The sequence below is a fragment of the Marmota marmota genome, unplaced genomic scaffold (assembly GCF_001458135.2).
Source record: "Marmota marmota marmota unplaced genomic scaffold, marMar, whole genome shotgun sequence".
NCBI classification, from domain to species: Eukaryota; Metazoa; Chordata; class Mammalia; order Rodentia; family Sciuridae; genus Marmota; species Marmota marmota.
The window spans coordinates 5,685,219-5,697,254 of NW_026000174.1; the positions used below are offsets into that span (position 1 = coordinate 5,685,219).

Consider the following 12,036-nt stretch of genomic DNA (forward strand, 5'->3'; position numbering starts at 1 on the left):
ACCTTTCTCTGACCCTAAATTCACTATAAAAAGAACTAGTTCAAAGCAAATTGTTCTGGAAGCGGGGTTACATCTTTATAGTGATTCTATTTGTGTCAGCAAAGAGGGCTGAAGTATCCCATTCTGCTACAATTGGAACAATTACCCCTTAAATGTGATAATTACAGTTTGATCATTTCGTAGGCAAAGGGAAGATTTGTTCCAAGATTTGCTTTGGCTGGTTGGCATTTTCTGTGAAGAAACTGCTTATAATCCAAGGCCATAGGCTTCACATTTCAGAGCAAAGTATGATGTCTTCTAGTGCCTACATTTCAGACAAAAATTCTGAAACTTCTGTTTTATAAAGTGTTGCTAAATTTAAGGGCAAGCCAAGGCAACTGTCTGGATAATTTCAACCAGGAGGAAGAGACCTTTGCATGTCCTCCATCAACTCAAGAGCTGGCTACCTTATTAGAAACAATACTGACATCTTGGCATCCACTCAACTAAGATGGCAACATAAATAGTCTATCAAGGCCTTGCAAAAGGGGAAAAAAAACCTCTATTCAGATTTTATTTTGTATAGTAAGCTGAATAATTGGTCCTCCCATTCTGGACACCAGAATCTTATCTGCAATATTTAATGTTTTCCATCTTATAATGGCTGAAAAAATGAGAATAAACAAACACAAGCTATGAAATGAACTCAATATCAGATACTGTGAAAATTATTTAAGCATATACTTATATAAAGCCAAATATAATTATCACAACGGTGGTGGAAGGTATCTTTAGGAATGATGAAACTCCCATTCTGCCCAGAAGGTCCTCATTTGTCATCCTGATTCTGCATTAAAATCCCCTCTAGGTCCCCATAGGACCCCATTCTTACATCTACCTTTAATGGCACCTAGTTTTGAGGTTTTGGGAATCCTTAGTCTTTCTACCTGCTAACTGCATCACTATATCAGTATTCTATGGTTCTAATGACTGACATTCCTTATATATCAACCCAAAGATGCACAGAATGCTCAACGCGGTTCACAGTCCTGCTGAGATCTCTGAATCTGCTGTGGAGCTGAGCAGTGTTACATGTGCTCCTTGGGCTTCTAGAGGGAAGAGTACCACTTCCAGAAGAGGTGCAATCTTCATGAGTCTCCCACACCATCCAGAGGTCCTCTAGCTCAGACTACTTTTTTGTCTCAAAGACACCCTTTTTTTCTCCCACATCCCTATAGCAACTTAGACTATTACAGTATCACCATTTCTAATTTTGTCATGCATGATTTGTTCATGTTCTTATGAAAACTAGAGAAAAGACCCCTTGTTACCTCTGAGTCTTCCATGAGGAAACATTTACCCCATTCCCAAGAAATTCTCAATCAACTTCCTTCCATAGAGTCTCAGGCTGTATAGTGTGACTCTGCCATGAAATCACAGTTATCAGTCAATGTTAGGTAACTAATCCAAGGAGAGCCAATCAGACTGCCTTCCCTGGAAATTGAAAATTGGCTCAGCTGACTGCTGTCTTGCACAGGAGAAATATAAATGCAGACGCTGTGGCATGGACCTTTTCTATCCCATAAACTAAGCATCAGAGAAAATCAATATGGAGAAATAAGGCAACAGACAGAGAAAGTAGGGATAAGTCATGGGGAAAATTCTGGTTCCCAGAAACTTTTCAAAGCATAGTTCCAGTCTTCCTGAGACTGATACTGTGCTGCCTTTGGACTTCCTGAGCCACCCTCTTATCCTTATTATTTTATATTCCCCTTCCATGATTCCTGCACTTGCCAATCAAAATTATCTTAATAAATGCTATGCTGCTTATTGTTAAAAAAAAAAAAACCTCTAGAACAAAAGCATGTTTCTCATTTCAACAACACAGCTAAAGATAGCAGCGTAGAAAGTTCTTGAGGAAGGCTGCATATTGTAGAGAGAGATGTCCTCTGGGGTCAGACATTCAAAGCTTCAAATACCACCACTAGAAGTGGTATGGCCCTGAAAGATCTTTAACCTTTTAGGATTCAGCTTCTGCTTCTGTAAAATGGAGATAATAATTGCTACCAGGCAGTGTTGTCCCAGAGATTAGAGCTCATGTCCCAAGAGTGTCTAACACTCTCATTGGCACATAGAATGCATGTGATAAAAGAGAGCTTCTATTATTTTAAATTCCTGTTTCAGTGGTTGCCCCAGGGAGGTAGCTGGAATTGGTGAACCTAGCTTAAAATTTTCCAAAATAAAACTAAAAACATAGAAATTATGTAGCTAAGAAAGACTGGTTTTCTTCACTATCAACGTGTAAATCTACCTCCAATAGGATCAAACAAGAAGTGAGCCTTTCCTCAAAAACTTAAATACAGAATTACTGTATGACCCTACAATTTTGTGCCAATGTATATGTGTGAAGAATTGAAATCAGGTCTTCATACAAATATATGTACACAGATGTTCATAGCAATCCTTTTCTTAATAGTCACAAGGTAGAAATAGTCCAAATGCCTATCAAGAAATGAAAGGATAAACAAATTATGGCATATACATACAGTGGAATATTAAACAAAGGAATGAAATACTGACACATGCAGATAAACACCTCAAACATTATGCTAAATGAAAAAAGCTACACACAAAATGTCACATACTTTAAGGTTTGATTTATATGAAATATACAGATTAGATGAATCCATAGAGACAAAAAGTGCATTAGTGTTAGCCAGGATCTGAGAGAAGCAGAGAAGGGGAAGAACCTCCTTAATAGGTACAGGAGTTTACTCTGGAGCTATGGAAATACTTTGGAACTAGAAAAAAAGTGGTAGTTGCACAACATTGCAATTGTACCAAATATGACACTTAATTGTTGATTTTAAAATTGCTAATTTTATGTGATATTATCTCCAATAAATTTTAATAAAGATATAGTTTAAATTATAAAAAGAAGGAACTAACAATTTTTTAAAACCTCTTCTTAATGATAAGAGTTGAAAATAGGGTAAGGATGGCAAGAGTAAAGTTAATCAAGAGTCCCCCAGTTCTGCCCAGACTGGTATAGATCAGCTATTTAAGCTGGCTTTATGGAGTCAGGGCTTCTTCCTAGAGCCAGAAGGATAGCAGGAAAAGACCCGGAGTAGGTGTTAAGAGCCATGACTCCATCACTAAATAGTCAGCTCCCTAGCTGAGCCTCAAGTTGCAAACCTGGAGAGCTTCCTGGTGGGGCTCCCAGTAAATAGTAAATATGAAGGAACTCATTACCCATCATAAAAATACAAAGTTTCCTACATGGGTTAGGATTCAAATTTCAGTTTATTTGTTGGGTGTCCCTCAACAAGATATTTACGCCCTCTAATTTTTTATCCTACCTACCTTGCAGAATTATTTTGAGGACCGAAAATAATATATGTAAAGTACCTACTTTAATTTAAGTAAATGTCAGTAAATTGAAGCTTCTAGCAGGAAAGGGAAAGAATAAAAGACAATGAGCAAAATGGGTATTGAGGATGAAGCAAAAATGTCATGACCAGTGCAGGAATTATGATAGCTGTACATGTGCTGCTCTTTCCCTCTAGCACATTCATAGCATACATTACTAATCTATCATGGTATTCTTGTCTGTGGCACCAAGATGTGACCTCACAATCTTCACTGCTTTTTCCCAAGCAGTCGCTGTCAGTTGAAGGGAAACCTAACCAGGCATGGCAACACACACCCATAATTACAATGATTCAGGAGGCTGAGACAGGAAAATCACAAGTTGGAAGCCAGCCTCAGCAACTTTTACCCTGTCTCAAAATTTAAAAACGGTTTGGTGATGTATCTCATGGTAGAGCACCCCTGGATTCAATCCCCAGTACCCCACAACATAGACACATACAAGAGATGAAAATTATTTGTCATTCCTTGCACATATTTCCTAGAACAAGTGAAAAAGCTTCTTGGGGGCTGAAAAATAATGTATCTTTAAGAGTATACATAATTTCACAATTTATGCCCATTGCCCAATGAAAATAAGTGGTGGAAGAACAAAGGAAACATTTCTGCAGAATGTGCAACTTGTTCAATTCTGAATTCCAACATTTTCTTGCACTATGACCTGGGATGGTCATTTCAGCTTTCTGAACCTGTTTTGTTGTCTATAAAGGCTGTTATTACTAGCTCATATACTAAGGAGGTCAAATGAACTGTTCTACATAAACAAGCCCCAAAAAAGATAAAATGGCATCTATCAAGGGTTTGGGGAGGAAGGCTAGCCTGTTGCATTTTGGGGAAATGGGGAAGGATGAGACTTTGGTGAGACTTTTCTAGCTCCCCCATGCCCCAGTGTAAGAACAGGACTCCAAAGATGAGGCCCTACAGTCATTCTGGTCACTGGTGTGGTCAATTAATCACTCAGCTACCTCAGTCATGGAGGGCAGAGATGCAGAGTCAACACACAGACAACAGGAGCTGGTGAGAACTGGCTGTTGACAATTTCAGTCGATGTCCAGAGTTCATTTATTTTTGGAATGCATACAACTGTTATAGGATTCAGGTGGGGTGTGCCCATCAATCATAAATAATCAAGATAATATCCATAAGCCAATCATCTTATGCCTAATGTAACTGCACTATGAGGAAGCTCTAAATATTGCTGTCGTGGTGGAAAGCAGTCTGGAAGGGTCTTTGTCCCTAGGGGAGGGGGCCTTCAGAGTCAGGGGTTTCCTGACTCTTGGTTTCCTGGCCCGGTAGTTTGGCAATGCTAACCACAAATGCTGAGGATGAGGTTTCACTTACGAATCACTAGAGCAGAGTACCCCATCCTGCAGGTGTTCCTGTCAGGCCTGAATGAGCATAGATTTTTCAAGCACTCCGAGTTGCTCATAGCTGCTAGCTGCTAGCAGTAAACTGAAAGTTATTCCAACAAGGCCCCAGAATTCTATTAACCATTTATGTCCCTTTGAGGTTCAAGGCAGCCAAGAAGTAAAATGAAGAGGGCTCCTCTGATCAGGTATCTTGAGCAGGAGCTATAGGCTCTGCTAGGCAAGAGGTTACCCCTGGACAGGAAAGAAGGGAATCTCTAAGATCTCCCAGGGTCATTACCTAGGACAGGGGACCTACATGAAATGCCTGGCCTTGACTGCTAAGAGAAAAGCCCAGATGAGAGGACTAAGCAAGCAAATATTATTTCTTTTCAATGCTGCTCCCCAGCCTAGTAGCCTTCAGTGATTCTTCTTACTCACTGATGAAGCAAAAGAAATCTTGAGAGCCAGACACACCTCTTCCAACCTCATCTTCTAAATCTACCCCAAACCCATTTCTTCATTCTCTCCATTCCCAAGTGAACCAGGTTTCCTCATACATACTTTCCCAGATTTGCAATTGCCTTTCACACACAACATAGACCACACCACCATCCATTAAATCCATTTAAATGAACAACTGTGTACTTATCTTTCCAAAGTGAAGCCTTGCCCAGGCTCCCCATTCTCTTGGCAACCTGTACTTCCTTTCATTCTAGTATTATTACAACTAAACCAACAGCAACCTGATGACAGGATTGTATTTTATGTCTATATGTTCCTGGCCTACCATAGTGTCTACCACCATAAATTATGTTCAATAAGGATTATTTGAAAAATAAATGAATAATCAAATGAGATACCCCAAGATATAATGTAATATTGCAACTATATAATGTTTTGACAAGTCTTTTATTTTCTTTTCTTTTAATCATTCTTTCCTTTGCTTCATTCTAATTGACAAACTTGTACTTGAGTGTCACTGTCAGCCTCCTAGTATAATTAGCATAAAAGTTTCCTCCAGATTTTCAGAGACAGGGAATAGTGGTCATCTTGAAGCCATTTTTTAAAAACGTGATTTAACATAAGGCCAACCAAAGCATTTGTGAAAATGGTTTTCTCTGACTCAGGGAAAAAAAAAAAAAAACTATTAAGCCAGCTTCAGAAATAAGAACAAAGAACTATCCTCTTTTCCTTTCCACATACTCCCCCTAGTGTCAAGAACTCCAAGCTAAGGAAGAAAATTAAACCCATAAGGTACAGAGCTGTTACTATGCTTTATTCACGTGCTTTAAAAAAATGCACTGGCATTCCTTCACATCACCTCTTCTGAGAGAAAAGGATAGACAAATGTCAGTGGTCCAAGCTGCATACTTTCTCCTTGAAGTTACGCCAAAGCTACAGTTACAGTGCTAGGTGGCCTCTGGCAATTGTGCTCAACAAGTTCAGGCAAATCAATCATTTCTTCTCCCAATGTCATGCGGTGATCTGGCTATGAGAAATGCAACTCAGAAAGCAGCCTAGTTTAGCCATACCTCAGAGACCAACAGGGTAGCAGGGATAGTGGGTCATGCAATTTTGCCCAACCTGGGTTCCTAGGCCCCTGAGCATCAGAGAAGAGTATTTTTTTTTTTTTTGAGAGTTTTGATATTTTAAATGCCTAAAGAAATTGTATTGTCATTAGAAATGAAACTGGCAACTCACCAAAGAAATTGGTAATTATCTTTGCCTTCAGCTAGAAATTTATCAGCTTAGTGATGGAGTAACACTGCGTTCCTCCCACTAGTTTCACTTAAATTAATCGAAAATACAAAAATAATGGCTTAATGGGTACAGTTAGTAAAAAGTAAGACATTTTAAAATTTGGAGCTGATAAGGATAGAAAAATAATTCAAGTACTCCTTCATAATGAAAAAAACTGGGACCCACTACCCCCTCCTATCCTACTAGCCTCTGAGATAGAGATAAAGTTTATCCTATAAACTATGCCAGGTCATCTCAAGACATTGGAAGAAGAAATCATTCATTTGCCCATACTAGTGAATGGCAAATAGTTATTTTCTGGAAAGGAACCCAAAATGATTTATCCATCTGGGCTCATACATTTTCAAAATTTCCTATGAATCTATTGTATAAAGCCCAAGTTCCTGGAAGACTTAGCTGCGGATGGCTGTGGTGGTGGCGTCCAAGATGTCGACCAAGAATTTCCAAGTCAGTGATGGGCACTGGATTTGCCCCGACAAAAAAATGTGGAAATGTAAACTTTGCTAGAAGAACCAGCTATAATCGATGTGGTCAGGAGAAAACAACTGAAGCAAAAATGATGAAGGCTAGGGGTACTGAAATAGGAAAGAAACTTGCAGAAAAGAGCCAAGGCCTATTTAGTGCTAATGAGTGGCAGTGTAAAACTTGCAGTAATGTAAATTGGGCCAGAAGATCAGAGTGTAACATGTGCAATATTCCAAAGTATGCTAAATTAGAAGAAAGAACGGGATATGGTGGTGGTTTTAATGAAAGAGAAAATGTTGAATATATAGAAAGAGAAGAATCTGATGGAGAATATGATGAGTTTGGATGTAAAAAGAAAAAATACAGAGGAAAGGCAGTGGGTCCTGCCTCTATATTAAAGGAAGTTGAAGATAAACAATCAGAGGGAGAAGAGGTGAGGATGAAGATCTTTCTAAATATAAATTAGATGAGGATGAGGATGAAGATGATGCTGATCTCTCAAAATATAATCTTGATGCCAGTGAAGAAGAAGATAGTAATAAAAAGAAATCTAATAGATGAAGTTGCTCAAAGTCTCGATCTTCACATTCACAATCTTCATCACGCTCATTATCCCCCTCAAGTTCAAGGTCTAGATCCAGGTCCCATTCAAGAAGTTCTTCCAGTTCACAGTCAAGATCTCATTCCAGTTCCAGAGAACGTTCAAGACCTCGAGGGTCGAAATCAAGATCCAGCTCTAGGTCCCACAGGTCCCCACGAAAAAGACCTTATTCAAGTTCATCATCTTCTCCTGAGAGGAACAGAAAGAGAAGTCATTCTAGATCTTCTTCACCTGGTGATGGCAAAAAAAGATGAACAAGATCACGGCCACCTGAAAGGTGATTGGTGAAAACACTAAACAACCCTAAGCCCACAGCCAACTCCTACGGAACACCACTACTTCACCCAGGCTCCACAGGTCATCTTCTGGATAGTCCCAAAAATAAATAATGTGTTAAAAATTACATCTTAAAAAAAAAAAGCCCAAGTTCCTTAGCCTTCCTAATTCACCTTTTATCTCCACTAATTCCACCCAAACTCCATAAAATTCCTTTGCCCCAGTCTTCCAGGTTTCCTTGCCAACCTCTGACCATGTTCTGAACATTTGCTCATTCATTCAACATGTATACATCAAAGACTTGTTACGGGCCAAGCATTATGGTCAGTGCTGCAGACACAATAACAGATGTGGTCTCCATCACCATGAAGAATACAAAGAGTAAGTTCAGGGACTTGGGGAGACTGGGTTGCTCTAGGAATCCATTAAAAAAAAGCACCACATCTGCATGTTGTATGTGTGTGTAGTGAAGAAATGGGTGCTTCTAAAGAGGTGGCATTTAAACTGGGATATGAAGAATATGAAGGAATTGGCCAAATAATGAGAAAAATGTGCTCCAAGTTGAGAAAGCACTATATGCAAAGGCAGTGAGTAGGAAGCAGCAAGATTAGTAAAGTGTGTTTGCTCACTCATAGACTTCTTGCCCCACAATCTTTTTTTTTTTTTTTTCAGTACTAGGAACTGAACCCGGGGGCATTCTACCACTAAGCTACACCGCAGCCTTTTTTATTTTTAATTTTGAGACAAGGTCTCACTAAGTTGACTACAGCCTCACTAAGCTGCTGAGCCTGGCATCAAACTTGCAATCCTGTGCCTCAGCATCCAAAATTGCTGGGATTATAGGCACGCACCACCATGCCCATTCACAATCTCTTAACAGAAACCCTTTTAAAAGTTCAAATCCTCTCTCTTGATAACTATGGCCAAAGAGTATCTCATTCTTAACTGAACTAAAGACTTTTTTAACATTTACATGACACTAATCTATTACTTCTTTATGCAGAAGTCTATTCGTATACATGTTCTATTCTCCCGGTTATACTCCAAATTCTTGGAAGGCAGAAATCCTTGCAGTCATTACATATCTCACAGAATTTCTTGCATAAAAAAAGGAATTCAAATAATTATTGAACTGGATTACTTTTCTTTAGATTCTTCACACATCTAGTCTTAAAGGTAGCTGGTATTCAGATATTTCTGTGAGTGAAACTGAAAAAAAAATGTCAAGCCCAGAAAAAGGTAATGATTGTGAAGAATCATACTGTAAAGTGTATGAGATCTTACCCGCTTTGCTACCTATCAAGTTAGCCTGCACAGTTGTATGGATTCTACTAGAAGATATGAAGATTCCTTGGCTAGAAACAAAAGATGCAACTACCAATAGCACAGCAAGAGCGCCAGTATATCTGTGCCAGATCCCCTGGGCCCAGAGTCCCACAGTATGATGCAGACGGGCCCAGGTGGATTCCTGAGCATGCAATGGGTTGCATTACGGAGTAGAACCCTGAGTTAGGGCAGCCTAAATATTTTCTAATAGTTAGCATGAAGCCTTTTGCTCCAGAGGGAGACACAGTGTTTTCCAATTTTGTTTATTACACAAACTACCTTTAAAAGAGTCAGTAACAAAGGACGTAGAAGGCCTCTGTTTACAGAAACACAAGAGATTCATGGGGAATTATCTCCCAACAGTAAAGTCATCAGACATTATTACTATTGGTACTTACATGTGCCAGGCCCTATGCAAGCATTTTATATGCACTATCTCCTTTATTTCTTTCAACAAACAGTAGAAAATATCACCTAATATTTAAGAAAATATTTTTATAAATTAAGACCTTCAGCATACAAGTATTAGCAACAATGGAGATTTTCAAACACACAGAAGCATTATGAAGATCTCAGGGAGGAGTTATATCTATTAGCAGAATACCATCTGGACTCTCCCTCCATCTGCTATCCCTGCTTCTCCCTCACTGTTTTTCTCTGGCCCACTTAGTAAAATATGGTTACATTCAGCTCCTGAGTTTGCTTGTTATCGCTTCAGCCAGCTTCAGAAGATAATTGAGAACCCCTAAATCTAATTGCCAAATGCACAAACGGGAACATGATTGGCCCAACTTTGGTCAGGTAAATAACCAATATTGTGTATTAGATGAGATAAAATTTTATAACAGTATAAATAAGAACCAATATATATTAATATTTAAAGAGACCACTTTTATAACCATTATTTAATTTAAGAGAAATAAAAATATTGTGGTTCCACAAGCCTGTATCATCCACTAAACTATGACTCTTCCAAACCAGGAAATCATTTCACTTAACAAAATTATTCTCAAAGGTATAGTCCCCATTTACAATGATTAAACTTACATGATTTTTCAACTTTAAAACAGTGCAAAAGCACAGGTCATGGTGGCAATACCTGTAATCCCAGAAGCTCCAGAGGCTGAGGCAGGAGCATCATCAGTTCATAGCCAGCCTCAGCAAAAGGGAGGTGCTAAGCAATTCAGTGAGACCCCATCTCTAAATAAAATACAAAATAGGGCTGGGGATGTGGCTCAGTGGTCCAGTGCCCCTGAGTTCAATTCCCAGTACCAAAAGAAAAAAAAATGGTGCAAAAGCATACCCATATAAACACTGTTTTCATTTTCAGTACAGCAGTCAATAATTACATGAGATATTCAACACCTTATAAAACAGACTTTGTGTCAGATGATTTTGCCCAATATAGGTTAATGAAAATATTCTGAGCACGTTAAGGTAGGCGAGGCTTAGCTATGATGCTCAGTAGGTTATGTGTAGAGATGCTTCTGGAGGTTCCATGATGTCATATCTTGACAAATCTATTATAATTGAAAATATCGTAAGTCAAAAATGCATTTAATACACCTAACCTACTGAATATTACTTTAGTCTCCCCTACCTTAAACATGCTTAGAACACTTAACTGTAAGTTGGGCAAAATTATTTAACACAAAGCCTATTTTATAATAAAATGTTGAATATCTCATGTAATTTATTGAATACTATATTGAAAGTAAAATTTAAAAAACGGTAGTATGAGTACCCCCCATTAACTATGCAGGTGAAAGCACACAGGACCTGAACAATGTTTGAAGCACTGTTAAAATTAACTGTTGAATGAGGGGAATGCTATTGTCACAGGCTCATCACTTTCCCACTGACAGCTGAGGCTGGCCTGCATTACAAGGGTATTCTACAGAATGTTTTAAGACTGGGGAAAAGATCAAAATTTGAAATGTGAAGCATATTTCTATTGAATACATATCCCTTTACACCACCAAATCACAAAATTATATATCAAACTATCCTAAATCCGAAGCTGTATTAAATGCATTTTAAGATATGTTATTTTCAGTTTGCAATGGGTACAGGGCTGTAACACCATGGAAAGTCAAAAAAAATGTGTCAATTTTTCTGTCTCTAAGACAGTAAATCCATGTAGTCATTAAGTTTAAAATACTTGATGACTGCATAAATATCAACTTGAGACATTTCTGTGAGTTATTGAATCATTTTTAATAGATTATTTCCAATTTTTATGACTAAATAACATCACAATACTCATGATTTTATAATACCTTACATACGTGATTATTTTCTTAAGATAGCTTCTTAGACATAAAACTTTGGTATTACTTTAGAGTTTCATATATATCATTGTCATATAATATGTTAATTTCATAATAATTTATGTCATACATTATGTTAATTTCATAATAATTTTCTCATATTAAAGATTATCATTTTAAAAAATGATAGGTAAAATAGCATATCTTGATTTGGGCACACCCCAATTTTTTTTATATATTTTTTTAGTTGTAGTTGGAGACAATATTTTATTTATTTATTTTTATGTGGTGCTGAGGATCGAACCCAGCGCCTTATAAGTGCAAGGCGAGCACTCTACCGCTGAGCCACAACCGCAGCCCCCACATCCCAATTTTTAAAAGAGCTATTTATATCTCTCTCCATGAATTGTCTGTTAAAATACGTACTGGCGGAATTAAAGTTTTGTTCTTTAATTATGCTATAGGGCTTAGAATGGTACTTGTTAAGTAGTCCTCGCGAAGTTTTGAACATATACAGATAGGTAACCTAATTAATCGCTAAAATCCTAAAGATTGTGAACCATTTTAGGATCTATATTAA

The 12,036-nt window shown here is 37.9% G+C and overlaps 1 protein-coding gene across 1 annotated transcript in view; it reads right to left on the bottom strand.

Moving 5' to 3' along the window:
• Positions 1-4,452: 4,452 nt before the first annotated feature.
• Ankrd42 (ankyrin repeat domain 42) overlaps positions 4,453-12,036 on the bottom strand; it is an 89,149-nt gene continuing 81,565 nt past the window's right edge. The window contains exon 13 of the mRNA XM_048787988.1: positions 4,453-7,815. Coding sequence (XP_048643945.1) covers positions 7,812-7,815 — 4 coding nt within the window. The 3' untranslated portion in view covers positions 4,453-7,811. The remainder of the gene's footprint in view (positions 7,816-12,036) is intronic.